The sequence below is a fragment of the Carcharodon carcharias genome, chromosome 5, assembly GCF_017639515.1.
Source record: "Carcharodon carcharias isolate sCarCar2 chromosome 5, sCarCar2.pri, whole genome shotgun sequence".
Lineage (NCBI taxonomy): Eukaryota > Metazoa > Chordata > Chondrichthyes > Lamniformes > Lamnidae > Carcharodon > Carcharodon carcharias.
This window is the reverse complement of record NC_054471.1, coordinates 14,910,950-14,935,168: the sequence shown is the minus strand read 5'-3', so window position 1 is coordinate 14,935,168 and position 24,219 is coordinate 14,910,950. Positions and strand designations below refer to the sequence as shown.

Genomic DNA, 24,219 nt, shown 5'->3' with positions numbered 1-24,219 from the left:
TGTGTGAGGATTAGGGATCTTGTCTTTCTGTACAGGCGTGAGGATTAGGGATCCTGCCTTTCTGTATGGGTGTGTGAGGATTAGGAATCTTGTCTTTCTGCAAAGGGGTGTGAGGATTAGGGATGGTGCCTTTCTGCACGGGTGTGTGAGGATTAGGGATCCTGCCTTTCTGCACAAGTGATTGTGGATTATGGATCCTGCCTCTCTGTATGTGTGTGTGAGGATTAGGGATCCTGCCTTTCAGCATGGGTGTGTGAGGATTAGGGATCCTGTCTTTCTGTACGGGTGTGTGAGGATTAGGGATCGTGCCTTTCTGTACGGGTGTGTGTGGATTAGGGATCCTGCCTTTCAGTACGGGTGTGTGAGGATTAGGGTTTCCTTCCATTCAGTACGGGTGTGTGAGGATTAGGGACCCTGCCTTTCTGTACGGGCGTGTGAGAATAAGGGATCCTGCCTTTCTGTACGGGTGTGTGTGAGGATTAGGGATCCTGCCTTTCTGTACGGGAGTGTGAGGATTAGGGATCTTGTCTTTCTGTACAGGCGTGAGGATTAGGGATCCTGACTTCCTGTACGGGTGTGTGAGGATTAGAGATACTGTCTTTCTGTACGGGTGTGTGAGGATTAGGGATCCTGCCTTTCTGTACGGGTGTGTGAGGATTAGGGATCCTGCCTTTCAGTACGGGTGTGTGTGGATTAGGAATCCTGCCTTTCAGTACGGGTGTGTGAGGATTAGGGATCCTGTCTTTCTGTACGGGTGTGAGAGGATTAGGGATCCTGCCTTTTTGTACGGGTGTGTGAGGATTAGGGATCCTGCCTTTCTGTACGGGTGTGTGAGGATTAGGGATCCTGACACCTGTACGGGTGTGTGAGGATTAGTGATCCTCCCTTTTTGTACGGGTGTGTGAGGATTAGGAATCCTGTCTTTATGTACGGGTGTGAGAGGATTAGGGATCCTGTCTTTCTGTACGGTTGTGTGAGGATTAGGGATCCTGTCTTTCTGTACGGGTGTGTGAGGATTAGGGATCCTGCCTTTCTGTATGGGGGTGTGAGGATTAGGGATCCTGCCTTTCTGTACGGGTGTGTGAGGATTAGGGATCCTGCCTTTCTGTACATGTGTGTGTGGATTAGGGATCCTGCCTTTCTGTATGGGTGTGTGAGGATTAGGGATCCTGCCTTTCTGTACAGGAATGTGTGCATTAGGGATCCTGCCATTCTGTACGGGTGTGTGTGCATTAGGGATCCTGCCTTTCTGTACAGGTGTGTGAGGATTAGGGATCCTGCCCTTCTGTACAGGAATGTGTGCATTAGGGATCCTGCCTTTCTGTACGGGTGTGTGTGCATTAGGGATCCTGCCTTTCTGTACAGGTGTGTGAGGATTAGGGATCCTGCCCTTCTGTACAGGAATGTGTGGTGGATTAGGAATCCTGCCTTTCTGCACGGGTGTGTGAGGATTAGGGATCCTGCCTTTCTGCATGGATGTGCGAGGATTAGGGATCCTGCCATTCTGTACGGGTGTGTGTGACGATTAGGGATCCAGCCTTTCTGTACGGATGTGTGAGGATTAGGGATCTTGTCTTTCTGTACAGGCGTGAGGATTAGGGATCCTGTCTTTCTGAACGGGTGTGTGAGGATTAGGGATCCTGCCTTTCAGTATGGGTGTGTGAGGATTAGGGATCCTGCCTTTCTGCATGGGTGTGTGAGGATTAGGGATCCTGCCTTTCTGTACGGGTGTGTGTGAGGATTAGGGATCCTGCCTTTCTGTACGGGTGTGAGAGGATTAGGGATCTTGTCTTTCTGTACAGGAAAGTGAGGATTAGGGATCCTGCCTTTCTGTACTGGTGTGTGAGGATTAGGGATCTTGTCTTTCTGTACAGGCGTGAGGATTAGGAATCCTGCCTTTCTGAACGGGTGTGTGAGGATTAGGAATCTTGTCTATCTGTACAGGTGTGTGAGGATTAGGGATCCTTCCTTTCTGTACGGGTGTGTGAGGATTAGGGATCTTGTCTTTCTGTACAGGCGTGAGGATTAGGGATCCTGCCTTTCTGTATGGGTGAGAGAGGATTAGGGATCCTGACTTCCTGTACGGGGGAGTGAGGATTAGGGATCCTGCCTTTCTGTATGGGTGTGTGAGGATTAGCAATCCTGTCTTTCTGTACGGGTGTGTGAGGATTAGGGATCCTGCCTTTCTGTACGGGTGTGAGAGGATTAGGGATCCTGCCTTTCTGCACGGGTGTGAGGATTAGGGATCCTGCCTTTCTGTAAAGGTGTGTGTGTGAGGATTAGGGATCCTGCCTTTCTGTACGGGTGTGAGGATTAGGGATCCTGTCTTTCTGCACGGGTGTGTGAGGATTAAGGATCCTGCCTTTCTGTACGGGTGGGTGAGGATTAAGGATCCTGCCTTTCTGTACAGGTGATTGTGGATTAGGGATCCTACCTTTTTGTATGTGTGAGAGGATTAGGGATCCTGCCTTCTGTACGGGTGTCTGAGGATTAGGGATCCTGCCTTTCTGTACAGGTGTGTGTGGATAAGGGATCCTGCCTTTCTGCATGGGTGTGTGAGGATTATGGATCCTGCCTCTCTGTACGGGCGTGTGAGGATTAGGGATCCTACCTTTCTGTACGGGTGTGTGAGGATTAGGGTTTCCTTCCATTCAGTACGGGTGTGTGAGGATTAGGGACCCTGCCTTTCTGTACGGGCGTGTGAGAATAAGGGATCCTGCCTTTCTGTACGGGTGTGTGTGAGGATTAGGGATCCTGCCTTTCTGTACGGGAGTGTGAGGATTAGGGATCTTGTCTTTCTGTACAGGCGTGAGGATTAGGGATCCTGACTTCCTGTACGGGTGTGTGAGGATTAGAGATACTGTCTTTCTGTACGGGTGTGTGAGGATTAGGGATCCTGCCTTTCTGTACGGGTGTGTGAGGATTAGGGATCCTGCCTTTCAGTACGGGTGTGTGTGGATTAGGAATCCTGCCTTTCAGTACGGGTGTGTGAGGATTAGGGATCCTGTCTTTCTGTACGGGTGTGAGAGGATTAGGGATCCTGCCTTTTTGTACGGGTGTGTGAGGATTAGGGATCCTGCCTTTCTGTACGGGTGTGAGGATTAGGGATCCTGACACCTGTACGGGTGTGTGAGGATTAGTGATCCTCCCTTTTTGTACGGGTGTGTGAGGATTAGGAATCCTGTCTTTATGTACGGGTGTGAGAGGATTAGGGATCCTGTCTTTCTGTACGGTTGTGTGAGGATTAGGGATCCTGTCTTTCTGTACGGGTGTGTGAGGATTAGGGATCCTGCCTTTCTGTATGGGTGTGTGAGGATTAGGGATCCTGCCTTTCTGTACGGGTGTGTGAGGATTAGGGATCCTGCCTTTCTGTACATGTGTGTGTGGATTAGGGATCCTGCCTTTCTGTATGGGTGTGTGAGGATTAGGGATCCTGCCTTTCTGTACAGGAATGTGTGCATTAGGGATCCTGCCATTCTGTACGGGTGTGTGTGCATTAGGGATCCTGCCTTTCTGTACAGGTGTGTGAGGATTAGGGATCCTGCCCTTCTGTACAGGAATGTGTGCATTAGGGATCCTGCCTTTCTGTACGGGTGTGTGTGCATTAGGGATCCTGCCTTTCTGTACAGGTGTGTGAGGATTAGGGATCCTGCCCTTCTGTACAGGAATGTGTGGATTAGGAATCCTGCCTTTCTGCACGGGTGTGTGAGGATTAGGGATCCTGCCTTTCTGCATGGATGTGCGAGGATTAGGGATCCTGCCATTCTGTACGGGTGTGTGTGACGATTAGGGATCCAGCCTTTCTGTACGGATGTGTGAGGATTAGGGATCTTGTCTTTCTGTACAGGCGTGAGGATTAGGGATCCTGTCTTTCTGAACGGGTGTGTGAGGATTAGGGATCCTGCCTTTCAGTATGGGTGTGTGAGGATTAGGGATCCTGCCTTTCTGCATGGGTGTGTGAGGATTAGGGATCCTGCCTTTCTGTACGGGTGTGTGTGAGGATTAGGGATCCTGCCTTTCTGTACGGGTGTGAGAGGATTAGGGATCTTGTCTTTCTGTACAGGAAAGTGAGGATTAGGGATCCTGCCTTTCTGTACTGGTGTGTGAGGATTAGGGATCTTGTCTTTCTGTACAGGCGTGAGGATTAGGAATCCTGCCTTTCTGAACGGGTGTGTGAGGATTAGGAATCTTGTCTTTCTGTACAGGTGTGTGAGGATTAGGGATCCTTCCTTTCTGTACGGGTGTGTGAGGATTAGGGATCTTGTCTTTCTGTACAGGCGTGAGGATTAGGGATCCTGCCTTTCTGTATGGGTGAGAGAGGATTAGGGATCCTGACTTCCTGTACGGGGGAGTGAGGATTAGGGATCCTGCCTTTCTGTACGGGTGTGAGAGGATTAGGGATCCTGCCTTTCTGCACGGGTGTGAGGATTAGGGATCCTGCCTTTCTGTAAAGGTGTGTGTGTGAGGATTAGGGATCCTGCCTTTCTGTACGGGTGTGAGGATTAGGGATCCTGTCTTTCTGCACGGGTGTGTGAGGATTAAGGATCCTGCCTTTCTGTACGGGTGGGTGAGGATTAAGGATCCTGCCTTTCTGTACAGGTGATTGTGGATTAGGGATCCTACCTTTTTGTATGTGTGAGAGGATTAGGGATCCTGCCTTCTGTACGGGTGTCTGAGGATTAGGGATCCTGCCTTTCTGTACGGGTGTGTGAGGAATAGTGATCCTGCCTTTCTGTACGGGTGTGTGAGGATTAGGGATCCTGCCTTTCTGTACAGGTGATTGTGGATTAGGGATCCTGCCTTTCTGTACAGGTCATTGTGGATTAGGGATCCTGCCCTTCTGTGCAGGTGATTGTGGATCAGGGATCCTGCCATTCTTTACGGATGTGTGAGGATAAGGGATCCTGCCTTTCTGTATGGGTGTGTGTGAGGATTAGGGATCCTGCCTTTCTGTACGGGTGTGTGAGGATTAGGGATCTTGTCTTTCTGTACAGGCGTGAGGATTAGGGATCCTGCCTTTCTGTACGGGGTGTGTGAGGATTAGGAATCTTGTCTTTCTGTAAAGGTTTGTGAGGATTAGGGATCCTGCCTTTGTCTACGGATGAGAGAGGATTAGGGATCCTGACACCTGTACGGGTGTGTGAGGATTAGTGATCCTGCCTTTCTGTACGGGTGTGTGAGGATTAGGGATCCTGTCTTTCTGTATGGGTGTGTGAGGATTAGGGATCCTGCCTTTCAGTACGGGCGTGTGAGAATAAGGGATCCTGCCTTTCTGCATGTGTGTGAGAGGATTAGGGATCCTGCCTTTCTGTACGGGTGTGTGTGAGGATTAGGGATCCTGCCTTTCTGTACGGGTGTGTGAGGTTTAGGGATCCTGCCTTTCTGTAGGGGTGTGTGTGGATTAGGGATCCTGTCTTTCAGTACGGGTGTGTGAGGATCAGGGTTTCCTTCCATTCAGTACGGGTGTGTGAGGATTAGGGACCCTGCCTTTCTGTACGGGCGTGTGAGAATAAGGGATCCTGCCTTTCTGTACGGGTGTGTGTGAGGATTAGGGATCCTGCCTTTCTGTACGGGTGTGTGAGGATTAGGGATCTTGTCTTTCTGTACAGGCGTGAGGATTAGGGATCCTGCCTTTCTGTACGGGTGTGTGTGGATTAGGGATCCTACCTATCAATACGGGTGTGTGTGGATTAGGGATACTGCCTCTCTGTATGGGTGTGTGTGGATTAGGGATCCTGCCTTTCAGTCCGGGAGTGAGAGGATTAGGGATCCTGCCTTTCAGTACGGGAGTGTGAGGATTAGGGATCGTGTCTTTCTGTACGGGTGTGTGTGCATTAGGGATCCTGCCTTTCTGTATGCACTATATCTTGCCACCTTTTTACATCTAAGCACACAAACCTGAGGTCCCTTTATTCTGCACACTCTTTAGGATTGTGCCATTAAGTATATATCGCCTCCCTCTTTTCCTTCTGCCAAAATACATCACCCCATAATTTTCTGCATTAAATTCCATCTGTCACCTGTGTGACAACTCTGCTAGTCTATTGCAGGCAATTAGTATCCTTCTCATTGTTTACCATTCTTCCAAGTTTCATATCACTGGCAAATTTTGAAATTTTACTATGAATTCCAAGGTCCAAGTCATTCATATATAAAAAAATGCAGTGGTCCCACACTGACCATTGGGGAACATCACTGTCAACCATCCTCCAGTCTGAAAAACAACCATCCACCATGACTCACTGCTTTCTGTCCTTAAGCCAATTTTTTAAAATTCAATCGACACAAACCCTTCTGTTCCATAAGCCTCAATTTTGTTAACCAGACTTTTGTGGTACCCTGTCAAATGCTTTCTTACATATCCACTTCATTCGCTTCATCATCCTTTTGTTACTACTTCAAAAAATTAAATTAGATTAATCAAGCATTCCCTACATGTTTCCCAACTTTTAAAAAATATTCTGTTTTATTCTTACGATCAAAGTGAGCAAATTCACACTTCCCCACATTATACACCATTTACCATCTTGTTGCCCACTCACTAAACCTGTCTCTATCTCTTTGTAGCCTCTCCGTGTCTTCACCACAACTTACCTTCCCACCTATCTTTGCATTGTCAGCAAACCTAGATACAATACTCTCTGTCTCTTCATCTAAGCCATTAATATAGATTGTAAATAGCTGAGACCCCAACACTTATCCTTGCAGCACTTTACTCATCACAGTCTGCCAACATGAAAATGCACTATTTATCCCTCCTCTCAGCTTCCCGTCCATTAACAAACTTTCTAACTGTGCTAAATTTTACCCCGAACGCCACAAACCCTTATCTTGCCTATTAACCTTCGATGTGGCATCTTATTTATGCTTTTTGGAAATCCAGATATACATCATCTGGTTCCCTTTTATTTACCCTACTAGTTACATCTTCAAAAAAGCTCACATCAATTTGTCAAAAATGGTTTCCCTTTTGAAAAACCATGTTGACTTGCTCTAATCAGACTCTGCTTTTCTAAGTGCACTGTTAAGATTTCCTTAATAATGGATTCCAACATTTTCCCGACAACTGATGTCTAGCTATATGGCCTATGGTTCACTATTTTCTCTCTCTCTCATTTCATGAAAAGCGGTGTTACATTTGTTAACTTCCAATCTGCTAGGAACTTTCCAGAATCAAGGGAATTTTGGAAAATCATAGCCAGCATAACCACTATCTCTGCACCTATCTCTTTTAGAATGCTACGGTGTAGACCATCAGGTCCTTGTCATTCATCGTATTTCACCCCTTTAAATTTCTCCAGTAATTTTTCTGGGCTGATATTAATTATTTGAATTTCTTCACTTTTTAGTATGAGAATGGATTTTTAAAAATTATTTTTGGGGGACATTGTGTTATTCTGTAGTACGCTAGGCTGGGAGAAGATGCAGTTTGAATCAGCCACCCCGTCAAGCCAGACAAGTCTTGGGCTGCAAAAAGCAGTCTTGCTTTGAAGTCTTGGATTTTCACAGCAGAGTCGAAGAGAGTTCAACAGGTCATGTGGTATTGCCTTTTGTAAAGCTACAGCAGTGTGCCTTGGGTAATATTACTGGATATTTTATAGTTAGACATCTGTAAGTGAGTGTTGTCTGGAAGGTGTTTACTTGTGGGTCTGACCAAGTAGGGAGTCTTTTGGGGGAATATTTTGTAAGACTAATTTTAACTGTGTAGCTGTAATCTTATGTGCTTAAGTTTTCTTTCCTTCTTATTGATAGGGCTTTAAGGCTAGGATTTTCGGCTCAGCGAGCGAGGACGGGGCCTGCTTGCTGAGGCGAAAAATGACGCGGGATGACGTCAGGCATTCGCCCTGATGTCACCACGTGTCATTTAGATTTTCAGTTGCCGCCGAACTGTCAAAGGCCTATTAAAGCCTGTTAAAAACTAATTGAACTAATAAAATGAGCTGCCCGTCCAACCTTGGTGGGCAGGCAAAGAGCCCAGGTGGCCTTCACATTTTTCATGGAACCTCATCTATGCGAGGGATGACGTTTCATGAAGTGTTTAAAAATTGAATACAATTTTTTTTTAATTCATTGACATGTCCCAGCTCATGTGACACTATCACATGAGGGGACATGTTTTAAAAGTTTTTAATTTCTTTATTTAGATGTTTAAAACTTAAACTAATCTCTCTGAGGCACCTCTGCGCCTCAGGGAGATTTCTGCGCTCTTTTGCGCACATGCGCAAAACAACACAGGCCCCGACTCAGGGAATACCTCCCCCTCCGCCCTTGCCGGCACAGGGACCGCACAGCGCTTTCGGGTACGTGACACGCTGAGCGAACCTTAATTGTCCTGCCCATATAAGATGGTGGCGCAGACCCGATTGGGGATGCCGATCAGGCTCGTGCCTACTCCCACTTGCCCCCACACAACCCCCCCGACAGAGGGAAAATTCTCCCCTAACTTTCAATTTTTAAAATCTCAAAAGTGTGACGAGACTTTTTGTTGCTGAGATCATTACGCTTTCTTCTTATTTTCAGAATACAAAAATAGGCTATGGCCCGCAAGCCAAGTTTCTCTCTGGGATTTGGTTTACTCAGCATTTAACATCTGCTGTGGTCATAACATTAGCACTGAGTTACCCTCTATTTCTGATATGGAACTTGTGTCTTCTACAACGAAGACAGGCAAAAATATTTGTTCAATACCTCTGCCATTGCCTTGTTCCCCATAATAGTTTTCCTGTTTCTGCTTCTAAGGGACCAACATTTAGTTTACTACTCTCTTCCTGTTTATATACTTATAAAAGCTCTTACAGTCTGTTTTTAAATTCCTGATGTAACGGAGCTAAAACCTCACTATATTTTTTATGAAATATATATCTACCATCGTGGCTAATTATAAGATTTTAAAAACTGGACAAAGACTTTAAAATGACTGAAGCCATACAAACATACGAAATAGGAGAAGTAGGCCAGTTGGCCTGTTCAGCTTGCGCCGCCATTCAATAAGGTTATGACTGATCTCATGTTTCGAATTCCACATTCCTATCTACACCCGATAACCTTTGATTCCCTTGCCTAACAAGAATCTATCTACATTTGCCTTAAAAATATTCAATGGCCCCGTCCACACCGCCTTCTGATGCAGAGAATTCTAAAGTCGCAAAACCTAATTGGGTGACCCCTAATTTTAAAACAGTGTCCCCTAGTTCTGGACTCACCCACAAGAGGAAACATCCTTTCTATGTCTATCTTGTCAAGACCATTCAGGATCTTATATCCTTCAATCCAGTCACCCCTCACTCTTCTACACTCTAGTGGAAACACACCCAGTGTTTCCTCATAAGACAACCCACACACTCCAGGTGTCAATCGAGTAAACCTTCTCTGAACCACCTCCAATGCATTTACATCCTTCCTTAAATAACCAAAATTGCACACAGTATTCGAGGTGTGGTCTCACCTGTATAACTGAAGCATAACATCAAGAGCTGGGGGGGACCTTAGAGTGGGAGGGGAGAGATCCAGTTGTCATGGCCCACATTGGTACCAACGACATTGATAGAACTAGAAAGAAGGTTCTGCTGAAAGGATTTGAAGTTAGGAGATAAATTAAAAAGCAGAATCTCCAAGGTAATAATCTAAGGATTAATTTCTGAGCCACAGGCAAACAGGCATAGGATAAATAAAGTCAAGGAGTTAAATGCGTGGCTCAGAGATTGGTGTGGGAGGAATGGGTTTCAGTTCATGGGGCACTGGCACCAATACTGGGGTAGAAGGGAGCTGTTGCGTTGGGATGGGCTTCATTTGAACTGTCCTAGCGAATCGAATAACTAGGGATGTAGAGAGAGCTTTAAATTAAACAGAGAGAAGATACATAGGTTTACAAAACAATAGGATATGGCAGCAATGCTATTTAGGCAATGATACCTAGAGTGTGACAGGAAAGGACAGAGTGTACAAATATTAAAAAAAGCATCAAATAGGGTCAAAAGGGGAAAAAATAGTAAAAGAAAGAAAAATTAATGGCTCCTTGCTTAAATGCACATAGTATTCAATGCATTCGTAGCAGCAGTGGCACAGTAGCAGCAGTGTGGACCAAGTACAAGATGCACTGCAAGAATTCACCAAGGGTCCTTAGACAGCACCTTCCAAACCCACGACCACTACCATCTAGAAGGACAAGAGAAGCAGATAGATGGGAACAACACCACCTGGAAGTTCCCCTTCAAGCCACTCATCACCCTGACATGGAAATATATCGCTGTTCCTTCATTGTCGCTGGGTCAAAATCCTGGAACTTCATTCCTAACAGCACAGTGGGTGTACCTACACCACGTGGACTGCAGCGATTCAAGAAGGCAGCTCACCACCACCTTCTCAAGGGCAACTAGGGATGGGCAATAAATGCTGCCCTGGCCAGTGAAGGCCACATCCTGGGAATGAATAAAAAAAACATTTCCAAGTCAGAATAGTATGTGGCTTGGAGGGAAACTTGCAGATGGTGATGTTCCCATGCACCTGCTGCCTTTGTCCTTTGAGACGAAAATAAAAGCATTGCAAATATTTCTGTTTGGTGGAGATTAAAACCTTTTGCCCGGCAGAAGCTGCTAGACTTACATTCAACTCCTCCAGCTTGTCGATAGCAGTTTTTGAATCCAGCAACTTGTTTGTTAGCTCCACAATCTCCCAGTCAAGGGTCTTCCTCTCCAGCTCGGCTTTTTTAACCTAGAGGAATGTACAGATGAGAAAAGGTGAGACATGTGTAGTGCTACGAGCTCAGTTTGTTCAGACAGGTGCAAGGTTGTGACTATGGGAAAATGTTCATGAAAGTGGTGCAGTACAGTGCTCTTTTAAGGCTGGGTGATTCAGAGCTACATAGCAGTAGGGAGAAAGAGGAAGATGGTGAGATAGGAGAATGGGAAACTGGGAGCTAGACAGAGGGAGATGGTGTGATAGGAGAATGAGAATCTGGGAGATGGAGGAAGAAAGGAAAATGGTGAGATAGGAGAGTGAGAAACTGTGGGAGATAGATGGAGGAAGAAAATGCCAACACAGGAAAATTGAATGAAGAAAATAAGCAAGCGCTGACAATTGTCGCCCAATCAAATTCTTAGTGCACCAAACTGGGATTTAGTCCAATACATGAATAGGGTGGGCATTTTAATCTGCAGGTCTGTGTAACTGTTCCACTTCAACCTGTAGGCCTGTGTAACTGTTCCACTTCAACCTGTAGGCCTGTGCAACTGTACCATTTTAACCTGCAGGCCTGTATGACTGTAACCCTTCAACTTGCAAGCCTGTGAGACTGATCCTCTTCAACCTGCAGGCCTGTGAGACTGATCCTTTTCAACATGCAGGCCTGAGAGACTGATCCTCTTCAACCCGCAGGCCTGTGAGACTGATCCTCTTCAACCTGCAGGCCTGTGAGACTGATCCTCTTCAACCTGCAGGCCTGTGAGACTGATCCTCTTCAACCTGTAGGCCTGTGAGACTGATCCTCTTCAACTTGCAGGTCTGAGAGACTGATCCTCTTCAACCTGCAGGCCTGTGAGACGGATCCTCTTCAACCTGCAGGCCTGTTTGACTGTAACCCTTCAACCTGCAAGCCTGTGTGACTGTAACCCTTTTCAACTGCAGCCTGTGTGACTGTTCCAGTTCAGCCTGCAGGCCTGTGTGACTGTACCACTTCAGCCTGCAGGCCTGTGTGACTGTACCACTTCAGCCTGCAGGCCTGTGTGACTGTACCACTTCAGCCTGCAGGCCTGTGTGACTGTACCACTTCAGCCTGCAGGCCTGTGTGACTGTACCACTTCAGCCTGCAGGCCTGTGTGACTGTACCACTTCAGCCTGCAGGCCTGTGTGACTGTACCACTTCAGCCTGCAGGTTTGTGCGACTGTACCAATTCAGCCTGCAGGTTTGTGCGACTGTACCAAATTTCACAGTAACATATGTAGAGTGGTGACTGGCAGATATGCACCTGAGAAGTGTTTACATTAAATATTGTGGAGCTAAGTTAATTGACCAACCAAACACAACTTCAAAGATGATCTGTACACTGCCTAACACCTCCGACTTCCTTCCACAGAAAGAGATACCACTGAGTGCCCTTTCCATGAAGTACTCAGTTTTAAAGAATAGCAAGTGGGATTCCTAAGTCACAGGTGCCCCTGCTGGCACAGCGAACCTTGATATCTGGGGCTTGGGTCAGGGGGTGGCCAGGAATAGCACAAAGAAAATTATATCAGGCATTGGTTACTGAGGAGTGATGGGAGAAGAGGAGAGCAGGGCAGGGGGAGTGGAGGAGGGAAGAGCTGGGGAGGGGGTGGTGGTGCGGGGGAAGAGAGAGCGAGGGAGGGGACAGCGAGGGTAGGTGGGGAGGGGAGGGCGAGGGAGGGAGGGGGAGAGGGAGGGGGAGGTGAGAGGGAGGGGGAGGGGAGAGCAGAGGGGCAGGGAGGGGCGAGCGAGGGGGTGGGGAGGGGAGAGTGAGAGGGTGTAGAAATGTAGAGTGAGGGGGCAGGGGAATGGAGTGCGAGGGGGCGTAGGACAGAGAGAGAGGGTGCGGGAAAACACAGTATGGGGGGGGGCAGAAGAATTAAGGGCGAAGGATGGGGGAATGAAGAACGAGGGGGTGGATGGAGTGCAAGGAGGGCAGGGGAATGGAGTGCGAGGAGGGCAGGGGAATGGAGGGCGAGGAGGGCAGGGGAATGGAGGGCGAGGAGGGCAGGGGAATGGAGGGCGAGGAGGGCAGGGGAATGGAGGGCGAGGAGGGCAGGGGAATGGAGGGCGAGGAGGGCAGGGGAATGGAGTGTGAGGAGGGCAGGGGAATGGAGTGCGAGGAGGGCAGGGGAATGGAGTGAGGAGGGGAGGGGAATGGAGTGCAAGGAGGGCAGCGGAGGGGAGTGCGGGGGAGAGGGGGAATGGAGTGTGAGGCAGTAGGGGCTTGCAGCGCGAGGTGGTAGGGGAATGGAGTGTGAGGAGGGCAGGGGAATGGAGTGCGAGGAGGGCAGGGGAATGGAGTGCGAGGAGGGCAGGGGAATGGAGTGCGAGGAGGGCAGGGGAATGGGGTGCGAGGAGGGCAGGGGAATGGGGTGCGAGGAGGGCAGGGGAATGGAGTGCGAGGAGGGCAGGGGAATGGAGTGAGGAGGGGAGGGGAATGGAGTGCAAGGAGGGCAGCGGAGGGGAGTGCGGGGGAGAGGGGGAATGGAGTGTGAGGCGGTAGGGGCTTGCAGCGCGAGGTGGTAGGGGAATGGAGTGTGAGGAGGGCAGGGGAATGGAGTGTAAGGGGGCTGGGGAATGGAGTGTGAGGGGGCTGGGGAATGGAAAGTGAGGGGGCTGGGGAATGGAAAGTGAGGGGTAGGGAAATGGAGAGCAAGGGGTAGGGACAATGGATTGCGAGGGGGAGGGGAATGGAGAGCGAGGGGTGGAGGAATGGAGAGCGAGGGGTGGAGGAATGGAGAGCGAGGGGTGGAGGAATGGAGAGCGAGGGGTGGAGGAATGGAGAGCGAGGGGTGGAGGAATGGAGAGCGAGGGGTGGAGGAATGGAGAGCGAGGGGTGGAGGAATGGAGAGCGAGGGGTGGAGGAATGGAGAGCGAGGGGTGGAGGAATGGAGAACGAGGGGTGGAGGAATGGAGAGCAAGGAGGCAGTGGAATGGAGTGTGAGGGGTGGGGAATGGAGCGCACGGAGGTGGAGGAATGGAGAGTGAGGGGGCGAGGGAACAGTTATCAAGGTTGTGGGGGCACTGAGTGCGAGGAGAGGGAGAAGAGAGGGTGGAATAAAGAGGGTACAGATTTTGGTAGAGCGTTGGGGCAGGGGCAATCGAGACTGAGGGGGCGTGGAGAGGGCAAAGTAATGGGGCAAGGCAGGCAGAGGATGGGTGAGGGCAGGAGGGCAAGCTGAGGGGTGACCAAAGGGGCACGGGAATGGAGATTAGAGTGAGGGAGGGGGGGCAATGGAGGAAGGGAGGAGAAGGGTAAAGGGGAAATGTAGAGAGTGAGGGAGAGGGAATGGGGAAATGAATAGAATGAGGGAGAGGGGGAATGGGGAAATGGAGAGAGTGAGGGAGAAGGGGAATGGGGAAATAGAGAGAGAGAGAGAGAGAGAGAAAAACGGAAAATGAAGGGAGTGAGGGAGAGGAGGAACAGGTAAATGGAGAAGGTGAGGGAGAGGGGAAGAATGGAAATGGAGGAAGTGAGTGAGGGGGCAGGGAAAATGGAAATGGAGGAAGTGAGTGAGGGGGCAGGGAAAATGGAAATGGAGAGAGTGAGGGAGATGGGAAAAATGGAATTGGAGAGAATGAGGGAGAGGAGGAAATGGAGAGAGTGAGGGAGAGGAGGAATAGAGAAATGGAGAGAGTGAGGGAGAGGAGGAATAGAGAAATGGAGAGAGTGAGGGAGAAGAGGAATAGAGAAATGGAGAGAGTGAGGGAGAGGAGGAATAGAGAAATGGAGAGAGTGAGGGAGAGGGGGAATGGGGAAATGGAGAGTGACGCAGAGTGGAAAAGAGCAAATGGAGAGAGTGAGGGAGAGGGGCAGGGAAAATGGAGTGGGAGTGGGGGAAAAGGGAAATGGAGAGAGTGCGGGAGAGTGGAAGAGAGGAAATGGAGAGTGAGGGAAAGGGGGAAATGGGGAGAGTGAAGGAGCGGAGGAATGTGGAAATGGAGAGAGTGGAGGGGGTAAGGGCAACTGGAGAGAGTGAGGGAGAAGTGGGAAAAGGGAAATGAGGAGAGTGAGGGTGAGGAGGGAAGGGGAAATGGGGAGATCGAGGGAGAGGGGAAAGGGGAAACAGAGAAAGTTAGGGAGGTGGAAAATGGAAATGCAGAGTGAGGGAGGGGGAAAAGGGGAAATGCAGAGTGAGGGAGGGGGAAACGGGGAAACGCAGAGTGAGGGAGGGGGGGAAACAGAAATGGAGAAAGTTAGGGAAGGAGGAAAATGGAAATGGAGAGAGTGAGGGGAGAAGTGCAAATGGAGAGAGTGAGTGAGAAGTAGGAAGGGGAAATGGAGTGAGAGAGAGGGAGAGGAGTAATGGAGAAATGGAGAGAGTGAGGGAGAGGGGAAAAGGGGAAATAGGGAGAGCGAGGGAGAGGGGGATTGTGAAATGAAGAGAGTGATGGAGAGAGGGAAAGGGAAATGGAGAGAGTGAGGGAGGGGGCAAACAGGGAAATGGAGGGAGTGAGGGAGAGGACAAAGGGGAAATGGAGGGAGTGAGGGAGTGGGGGAAAGGGGAAATGGAGAGAGTGAGGGAGAGGGTGAAAGAAATCGTGGAGAGTGAGGGTGATGGTAAAAGTTACGAACTGAAACAAGGGAGAGAAAGGAGGAAGAACAGGAAAGGTTGGGGGCGGGGGGGCTTGACCATGCACTATAATAGAAGTTCTGCACTGGAATAAATCCTTGATGCACAATATCACAAATCCCTTTAGATCAAATTTTAAAAACTTCATTTCCCAATGTTTTGACTCATACTTACGTACAGATATGATTTTTCTGCTTAGCATTGAATAGACATCGAAAATTAAACTAGATACTAACCCCACACTTTATCCCAGTATAATTTGCAGAAATATTTGAAAGAGCTATGGATGTCATGATACTATTCTTTTTGTTAAAATGATGCTGGTTTAATTAAAGAATTTCAGTATAATGTTATCAACATTTTATTAGTTGACGTCACTGAGCCAGGCATTCAATTATCTGTGCAATGACTGTCTGAATAGCTTTTTTGTTGATAATTATGGCAATCACTGCAAGGTGCAGACACCATGTATAATTTAGGGGTGGGAAGACACTAAAGCTCCTCTTCCTGCTTCATCTGCAATTAATCTTTGTACTGTTAGATATTTAGCTCACTCTCATATTAATAACTGTTCCTCTTGACAAGGTATTAGTGTCAAGGATACCCAAAGCTTTAAATCCTCCTCCCACCCACAACCGCCTTCCTTTCCCGAAGCGGTTGCAGAGATGCACATAGCCCCAGAATCACAGTTGTGAGACAAATGAGGCATCATCTGCTTGTGAGGCACATCGGGTCCAAGTGGAAAGCTATTCCTAGCTGAAGTGAATGTGTACATTTTCCAGCAGAACTCAGTGGACAGCCATCAGCAATGGAACATGGGCCAAATAATGTCCCCCTCATATTGTTGCAGCAGCAATCAGCTCATTGAGATGAGGAATGGAAAGTGGAACTTTCCAGTGTATGTGGGTCACTAGACAGGATTTACCAATCTCCAATAATACTACAGTAATTGGAATCAGTAGCATCGACAAAATGTGGAGTGGATTAACTTTGAACAGGAACAATGATATTTGTTATGCAAACAGATGAGAGATTATTGGTATTTTATGACATCACTATCAGTATCTATAAAGCAGAGAAATGGAGAGAAGGAAGACGCAACTGCATAGATCCAACTTTGGCTGATAGAAGCCTGACACACACCAGGGGCAGCAGCGGCAGCATGAGGAGAAAAAGAGAACAAACATGAGTGATACGGCAATGAAAAATGAAATTACTGTGTCAATCAACAAGTGGTCAATTGGTACTAATGTACTTTCACTGTAGCCCACTCCAGCAGATAAAACAGACATGGCTAACAGCTGAGCTAATTTTTTTCATTTGTTCACGGGATGTGGGTGTCACTGGTACTTATTGCCCATCCCTAATTGCCCTTCAGCGGTGAGCTGCCTTCTTGAACCGTTGTAGTCCATGTGGTGTAGGTTACCCACAGTGCTGTTAGGAAGGAAGTTCCAGGATTTTCACCCAGTGACAATTAAGGAACGGTGAGTGGGTTGGAGGGGAACTTGCGTGGTGGTGTTCCCATATGTCTGCTGTCTTTGTTCTTCTAGGTGGTCATCGGTTTGGAAGGTGTAGACTAAGGAGCCTTGGTGAATTCCTGCAGTGGATGGTACACACTGCTTTTTCCTGCATTCTTTCTTGGGATTTGGGTGACTCTGGAAGGCCAGCATTTGTTGCCTATCCCTAGGTGCCCTTGAACTGAGTGGCTCGCTAAGTCATTTCAGAGAGCAGTTAACAGTCAAGCACATGACTATGGATCTGGAGTCAGGTAAAGATGGCAAATTTCCACCCCTAAAGGGTATTAGTGAATCAAAAGGGTTTTCACAACAATTGATGGTAATTTCATAGTAACCATTACTGAGTCAAGCTTTCAATTCCAGATATCTTTATTAACTGAATTTAAATTCCACCTACTACTGTGGCGGGGTTTGAACCCATGTTCCCAGAGCATAGGTCTGGGTCTCTGGATTATCAGTCCAGTGACATTACCACTATGCCACTGTGCCTCCCCCTGCGCTGGTGGTGGAGGGAGTGGATTTTCAATGTGATGGACAGGGTTCCAAAGAAGTGGGCTGCTTTGTCCTGGATGGTGTCAAGCTTCTTGAGTGTTATTGAACTCATCCAGGCAAGTGGAGAGTATTCCATCATAATCCTGACTTGTGCCTTGTAGACAGATGTTGGACAGGCTTTGGGCACTCAGGAAGTGTTATTCTCCGCAGGATTCTCAGCCTCTGACCTGCTCTTCTAGCCACATTATTTATATGGTTAGTCCAGTTCAGTTTCTGATAAATGGTAACCCTGAGGGTAGTGATAGTGAGGGGTTCAGTGATGGTAATGCTATTGAATGTTAAGCGGAGATGGTTATATTCTCTCCTGTTGGAGATAGTCATTGCCTGGCACTTGCATAACACAAATGTAACTTGCCAATTGTGAGCCCAAGCCTGAATTTTGCCCGGGACTTGCTGCATATGGACATGGACTTCAGTATCATTGGAGTCATGAATGGTGCTGAACATTGTGCAATCATCAGCGAACATCCCCACTTCTGACCTTATGTTGGAAGGAAGGTCATTGATGAAGCAGCTGAAGATGATTGGGCCAAGGACACTATCCTGAGGAACTCCTGCAGTGATATCCTGGAGCTGAGATGACTGACATCTAACAACCACAGCCATCTTCCTTTGTGCTAGGTATGGCTCCATCCTGTGGAGAGTTTCTCTTGATTCCTGCGTAACAGCACCAAGAACTCCTTGTAAATTCCAGTGAATTGTTTGTGTAATCTCTCCTTGATATTGAAACCTGTGAGGCAAACCAAGATTTTGGGAAATGAACAAAGTATTCGCTCCAAGGTCACTTTCACCTTGCTTAGATATGATACCCGAAATGCTGAGAGAGCTCCAGGTGTTGTCAATCCAAGGACTTGAATGCTGCAGCAAGATTTCCAGACAATGAGAATACAAATGCTTATAAAGATATAAAAGGCTTAGGCGAATTTGGAGACTTTTAGTGGAGGATTTCCTAGGAAACACTGTTCCTGATATACTGATACACTGCACTGTGTAAACACCCATAAATCTGGACTGGTTTACTCTGTTCCTGATATACCAATACACTGCACTGTGTAAACACCCATAAATCTGGACTGGTTTACTCTGTTCCTGATATACTGATACACTGTACTGTGTAAACACCCATAAATCTGTACTGGTTTACCTTGTTCCTGATATACCGATACACTGCACTGTTTAAACACCCATAAATCTGGACTGATTTACTCTGTTCCTGATATACCGATACACTGCATTGTGTAAACACCCATAAATCTGGACTGGTTTACTCTGTTCCTGATATACCGATACACTGCACTGTTTAAACACCCATAAATCTGGACCGATTTACTCTGTTCCTGATATACCGATACACTGCATTGTGTAAACACCCATAAATCTGGACTGGTTTACTCTGTTCCTGATATACTGATACACTACACTGTGTAAACACCCATAAGTCTGGACTGGTTTACTTTGTTCCTGATATAGCGATACACTACACTGTGCAAACACCCATAAAGCTGGACTGGTTTACTCTGTTTCTGATATACTGATACATTGCACTGCGTAAACACCCATAAATCTGGACTGGGTTACTCTGTTCCTGATATACTGATACACTGCACTGTGTAAACACCCATAAATCTGGACTGGTTTACTCTGTTCCTGATATACCGAAACACTGCATTGTGTAAACACCCATAAAGCCGGACTGGTTTACTCTGTTCCTGATATACCGATACACTGCACTGTGTAAACACCCATAAATCTGGACTGGTTTACTCTGTTCCTGATATACCGATACACTGCGTTGTGTAAAGACCCATAAATCTGGACTGGTTTACTCTGTTCCTGATATACCGATACACTGCCCTGTGTAAACACCCATAAATCTGGACTGGTTTACTCTGTTCCTGATATACCAATACACTACACTGTGCAAACACCCATAAAGCTGGACTGGTTTACTCTGTTCCTGATATACCGATACACTGTACTGTGTAAACACCCATAAATCTGGACTGGTTTACTCTGTTCCTGATATACCGATACACTACACGGTGCAAACACCCATAAAGCTGGACTGGTTTACTCTGTTCCTGATATACCGATACACTGCACTGTGTAAACACCCATAAATCTGGACTGGTTTACTCTGTTCCTGATATACCGATACACTGCATTGCGTAAACACCCATAAATCTGGACTGGTTTACTTTGTTCCTGATATACTGATACACTGTACTGTGTAAACACCCATAAATCGGGACGGGTTTACTCTGTTCTTGATATACCGATACACTGAATTGTGTAAACACCCATAAATCTGGACTGGTTTACTCGGTTCATGATTTCAATGCTAGCGAGTGTAGAAATAACACGATATATTGGATGAAACGTGGCTGAAGAAATGGTGTAGAGGAGAGGGTTCAGATTCTTGGGACACTTGAGCTGGTTCTGGGGAAGGTGGGACCAGTACAAACAGGATGAGTGACAGCTGGGCAGGACCGGGGCAATGTCCTCAGGGCGGTGGGGGGGTGGGGCTTGCTAGTGCTGTTGGGGAGGGTTTAAACTAGAATGGCAAGGGTGTGGGTACCTGAGCAGGGAGACAGAGGTGGAGGACGAAAGGATAGAAACGAAAGACAGAAAAATAAGAAGCAAAAGTGGATGGCAGAAAAAACAAAACTCGAAAAACAAATGGGGTCATAATGCAAAGTAAAGCTAAGATGACTAACAAGGTTAAAAAAACAAATCTAAAGGCATCGTATCTTAATGTGCAGAATATTTACAATAAGGTAGATGAATTAACAGCGCAAATAGATATAAACGGTTATGATATATTTGCAATTACGGAGGCATGGCTGCAGGGTGACGAAGGATGGGAAATGCACATCCAGGGGTATTCGATATTTAGGAAGGACAGACAAATAGGGAAAGGACATAGGGTAGCACTGTTAGTAAATGAGGAACTCAATGCAATAGCAAGGAAGGATATTGGCTCAGAAAATCTCAGCAGGTCTGACAGCATCTGTGGAGAGAAATACATGAAGGTCTGGGTGGACATTGCAGACAGACCAAAGGTGCCCCGCAAAACGTTCATCCAGTCTGCGTTTGGTCTCTCCAATGTAGAGGACACTGCGTTGGGAGCAGCGAATGTGACCAAAGTGAGGGAAGTACAAGTGAAGCCATTGGCACCTCCTTTAGCCAATACCACCACTATTAACACCCCTTTGACCTTTTGTTTATGAGATCTTTTGCAATCTCTCCTGTGCCTGCACCTATCGCTGGCCTTCTATCCAGCTTCACCTGTTCCACCCCCCTTAAACGGCATATATTTCACCACATTTCCACTTCCCTTTAGCTCTGAAGCAGAGCTATACGGACTTGAAATGTTAACTCTGTCTTTCACTCCACAGATGCTATCAGACCTGCTGAGTTTTTCCAGCATTTTGTTTCAGATTTCCAGCAACCACAGTATTTTGCCTTTATCGTACTGATTTACTTTGTTCCTGATATACTGGTGCACTAAACTGTCTAAATACCCATAGATCTGCACTGGTTTACTCTGTTCCTGATATACCGATACACTGTACTGTGTAAACACCCATAAATCGGGACCGGTTTACTCTGTTTCTGATATACCAATACACTGCATTGTGTAAACACCCATAAATCTGGACTGGTTTACTCTGTTCCTGATATACCGATACACTGCACTGTGCAAACACCCATAAAGCTGGACTGGTTTACTCTGTTCCTGATATAGCGATACACTGCATTATGTAAACACCCATAAATCTGGACTGGTTTACTCTGTTCCTGATATACCGATACACTGCATTGTGTAAACACCCATAAATCTGGACTGGTTGACTCTGTAACAAAAACAGAATTACCTGGAAAAACTCAGCAGGTCTGGCAGCATCGGCGGAGAAGAAAAGAGTTGACGTTTCGAGTCCTCATGACCCTTCGACAGAACTTGAGTTCGAGTCCAAGAAAGAGCTGAAATATAAGCTGGTTTAAGGTGTGTGTGTGGGGGGTGGAGAGATAGAGAGACAGAGAGGTGGAGGTGGGGGGCGGGTGTGGTTGTAGGGACAAACAAGCAGTGATAGAAGTTTACTCTGTTCCTGATATACCAATACACTGCACTGTGCAAACACCCATAAAGCTGGACAGGTTTACTCTGTTCCTGATATACCGATACACTGCACTGCGTAAACACCCATAAATCTGGACTGGTTTACTCTGTTCCTGATATACCGATACACTGCACTGCGTAAACACCCATAAATCGGAACTGATTTATTCTATTCCTGCTATACCGCTACACTGCACTGTGTAAACACCCATAAATCTGGACTGTTTTATTCTGTTCCTGATATACCGCTACACTGCACTGTGTAAACGCTGATGACTCCTGCTTACCAAAGGCAGTACCCTACTGGCAAATGAGCTTGGAAACCCGCACCACAGGGCGTCCCAAACTTAGATATGAAGACATTTAAAAGCCAACCTCAGAGCTTGCAAGCTGGTCCCAATACATGGGAAAAGACAACTCTGGACAGACCTGAGTGGAGAAGTCTGTCATCAAGTGATTTCGAGATTTGTGAAGAACAGAGTCAAGTGCATTAAGGATAAGTGGGTGTGGCGCAAAGCCAATCCCTTCCATCCATCCCTCCAAAACTGACTTCATCTGCAGTATTTGCAATCAGTTACACAAATCAAGACTTGGTCTAGCCTCACACATGGCGTGACATCAACCTAGACTGTAAAGTTGTCTTTTTATTTTGCTGAACACTCATCCGTCAAAGTGATGGGTATAAAAGCAGACGAATGGCCACTGTAGATGAAAAGCATCCTGGTGACCGAGGGACACCAGGATAGAAATATCTGAAGCTTGGACCTCAGTCTTTCAATCCTCCTTGAATATCGAAATGGTGCCAGAGGAGTGAATGATTATAAATGTTACAGGTCTGGTCAAAAAAAGGGGAGTAGAACAAATCCGGTAACTACAAACCTATCCAATCATAGTGGTGGGAAACTATTAGAAGAATGTCAGACAAAATTAGAGACAAAATGGAGAAACATGGGTTAATAAGGAACAGTGCAGATCAGTGAAAGGCAAATTTGGTCTGACTAATCTAATTGAGTTATTTGATGAAGTAACAGAAAGGGATGAAGAAGACGGTGGAGTAGGACTATATATGGGTATTTGACAAAATGCCACATTACAGACCTATTCAGAAAAGAGAAGCACATGGAATGGAAGAGATGGTCTAACTTGGATACAAATTAGCCAAAGAATAGGAGACAGACAGTATTGGCAAACAGGTATTTTTCTCAGTGGAGGTAAGCATGAATGGGATTCTCCAGGGATTGGTTAAGACCATTGATTTTTTTATTGTATATTAATGATCCAGACCTGGGTATTTGTACAGTTTTGAAGTTTATGGTAATGTAGAAAATAATGAGCATATTAGTCGTAAATTTCAGGAGGATGTAAAAACAGAAGATGGTGGAAATATTCAGCAGATCTGGCAGTCTCTGTGGGGAGAGAAACAGCATTAGTATTTTGTAACTTTTCATCAGGACTGGGAAAGGTCAGATATGTAATAGATTCTAAGCAAGTGAAAGGAGGAAGGGTGGGATAAAGAACAAAAGGGAAGATCTGTGATAGGGTGGAGGGCAGGAGAGATTAAATGACAAAAAGGTTCATTAATCCAAGACTTGTGGACTGAACAGAGGTGTTCTGCAAAGCGGTCACCCAGTCTGCATTTGGACTCCCAACGTAGAGGAGACCACATTGTGAGCAGCAAATACAGCATACCAAAACCAAACAAGTACAAGTAAATCAATGCTTCGCCTGGAAGGGATGTTTGGGGCCTTGGATGTGAGAAGGGAGGAGATAAAAGGGCAGGCAGTTCATCTCCTGCACTTACTTAGGAAAGGGGATTTGGGAGTGACTGAGGAATGGACCATGGTGTTGTGGAGGGACAGTGGAGAATGATCCTTTGAATATGAAGGCTGGTGGGGTGGAAGGGGAACCCTATTGTAGTTCTGGGAGGGAGGGGAAGGGGTGGGAGCAGAAGTGTGGCAAATGGGTTGGACACAGTGCCAACCTGTCAACCATAGTGGTTGGGAATCCCTGGTTGAGGAAAAAGGAAGATCTATTAAGAAGTGCTGGTATGGAAGGTTACGTCACCAGAACAGATGCAATGGAGATGGAGCTGCTGCTGCTGGCAGATATTGCTACTAGGAGATTCGCTGTCATGGTATGTCACACTTCTCTGTCTTGTGCATTCCTCACAAATCCACTGTATTGAAGACCATCGTCCAAATATGCCTAGGTTAGGCTGACCCCTCTTTCTGCTGCCCTCCACTTTACCCTCTAGAAGAAATCTCTCAAGCTTTTCAGCTCTGATCAAATGGCCAAAATACAGACATTTTCTATTTTGGATGACACATTTTAGAGATCATTTGCTCTTGCAATTTCAAGCACCTCTTCATTTGCCTTATGGTCTGTATGTGAAATTTTAAACATATGTTGAAGTATCCGCATTTCAAAGGCCTCTATTTTCTTCCACAGATCTTTACTTATTGTCCAGGTTTCAAAGGCATACAGAAAAATGGGAAGAATGTAGCATCTTATGAGTTTTTTGCCTCGTGACAAGCTTAACTTTTCTTGTTGTTAACACATCCTTCATCTTCACAAAATTAATTTTGCTATCTCTATCCTTCTAATATTGGTACCACATCTGCCATCTTCTGTTATCAGTTGTCCGAAATAGACAAACTTATCTGCTTGTTCCAGTGTGACACCATCCACTTCAATCTTCACTCTTGTTTCTTCTGATATATTCCTTCTAAGCACCATTGTTTCATTTTATTTCCG

General features: G+C 46.6%; 1 protein-coding gene across 4 annotated transcripts in view; it reads right to left on the bottom strand.

The window, feature by feature from the left end:
* Positions 1 to 24,219, bottom strand: part of tjap1 (tight junction associated protein 1 (peripheral)) — a 443,700-nt gene that overhangs the window by 154,077 nt on the left and 265,404 nt on the right. For all 4 annotated transcript variants that reach the window (XM_041188727.1, XM_041188728.1, XM_041188731.1 and 1 more), the window contains one exon: positions 10,603 to 10,710. In XM_041188727.1, coding sequence (XP_041044661.1) covers positions 10,603 to 10,710 — 108 coding nt within the window. The remainder of the gene's footprint in view (positions 1 to 10,602; positions 10,711 to 24,219) is intronic.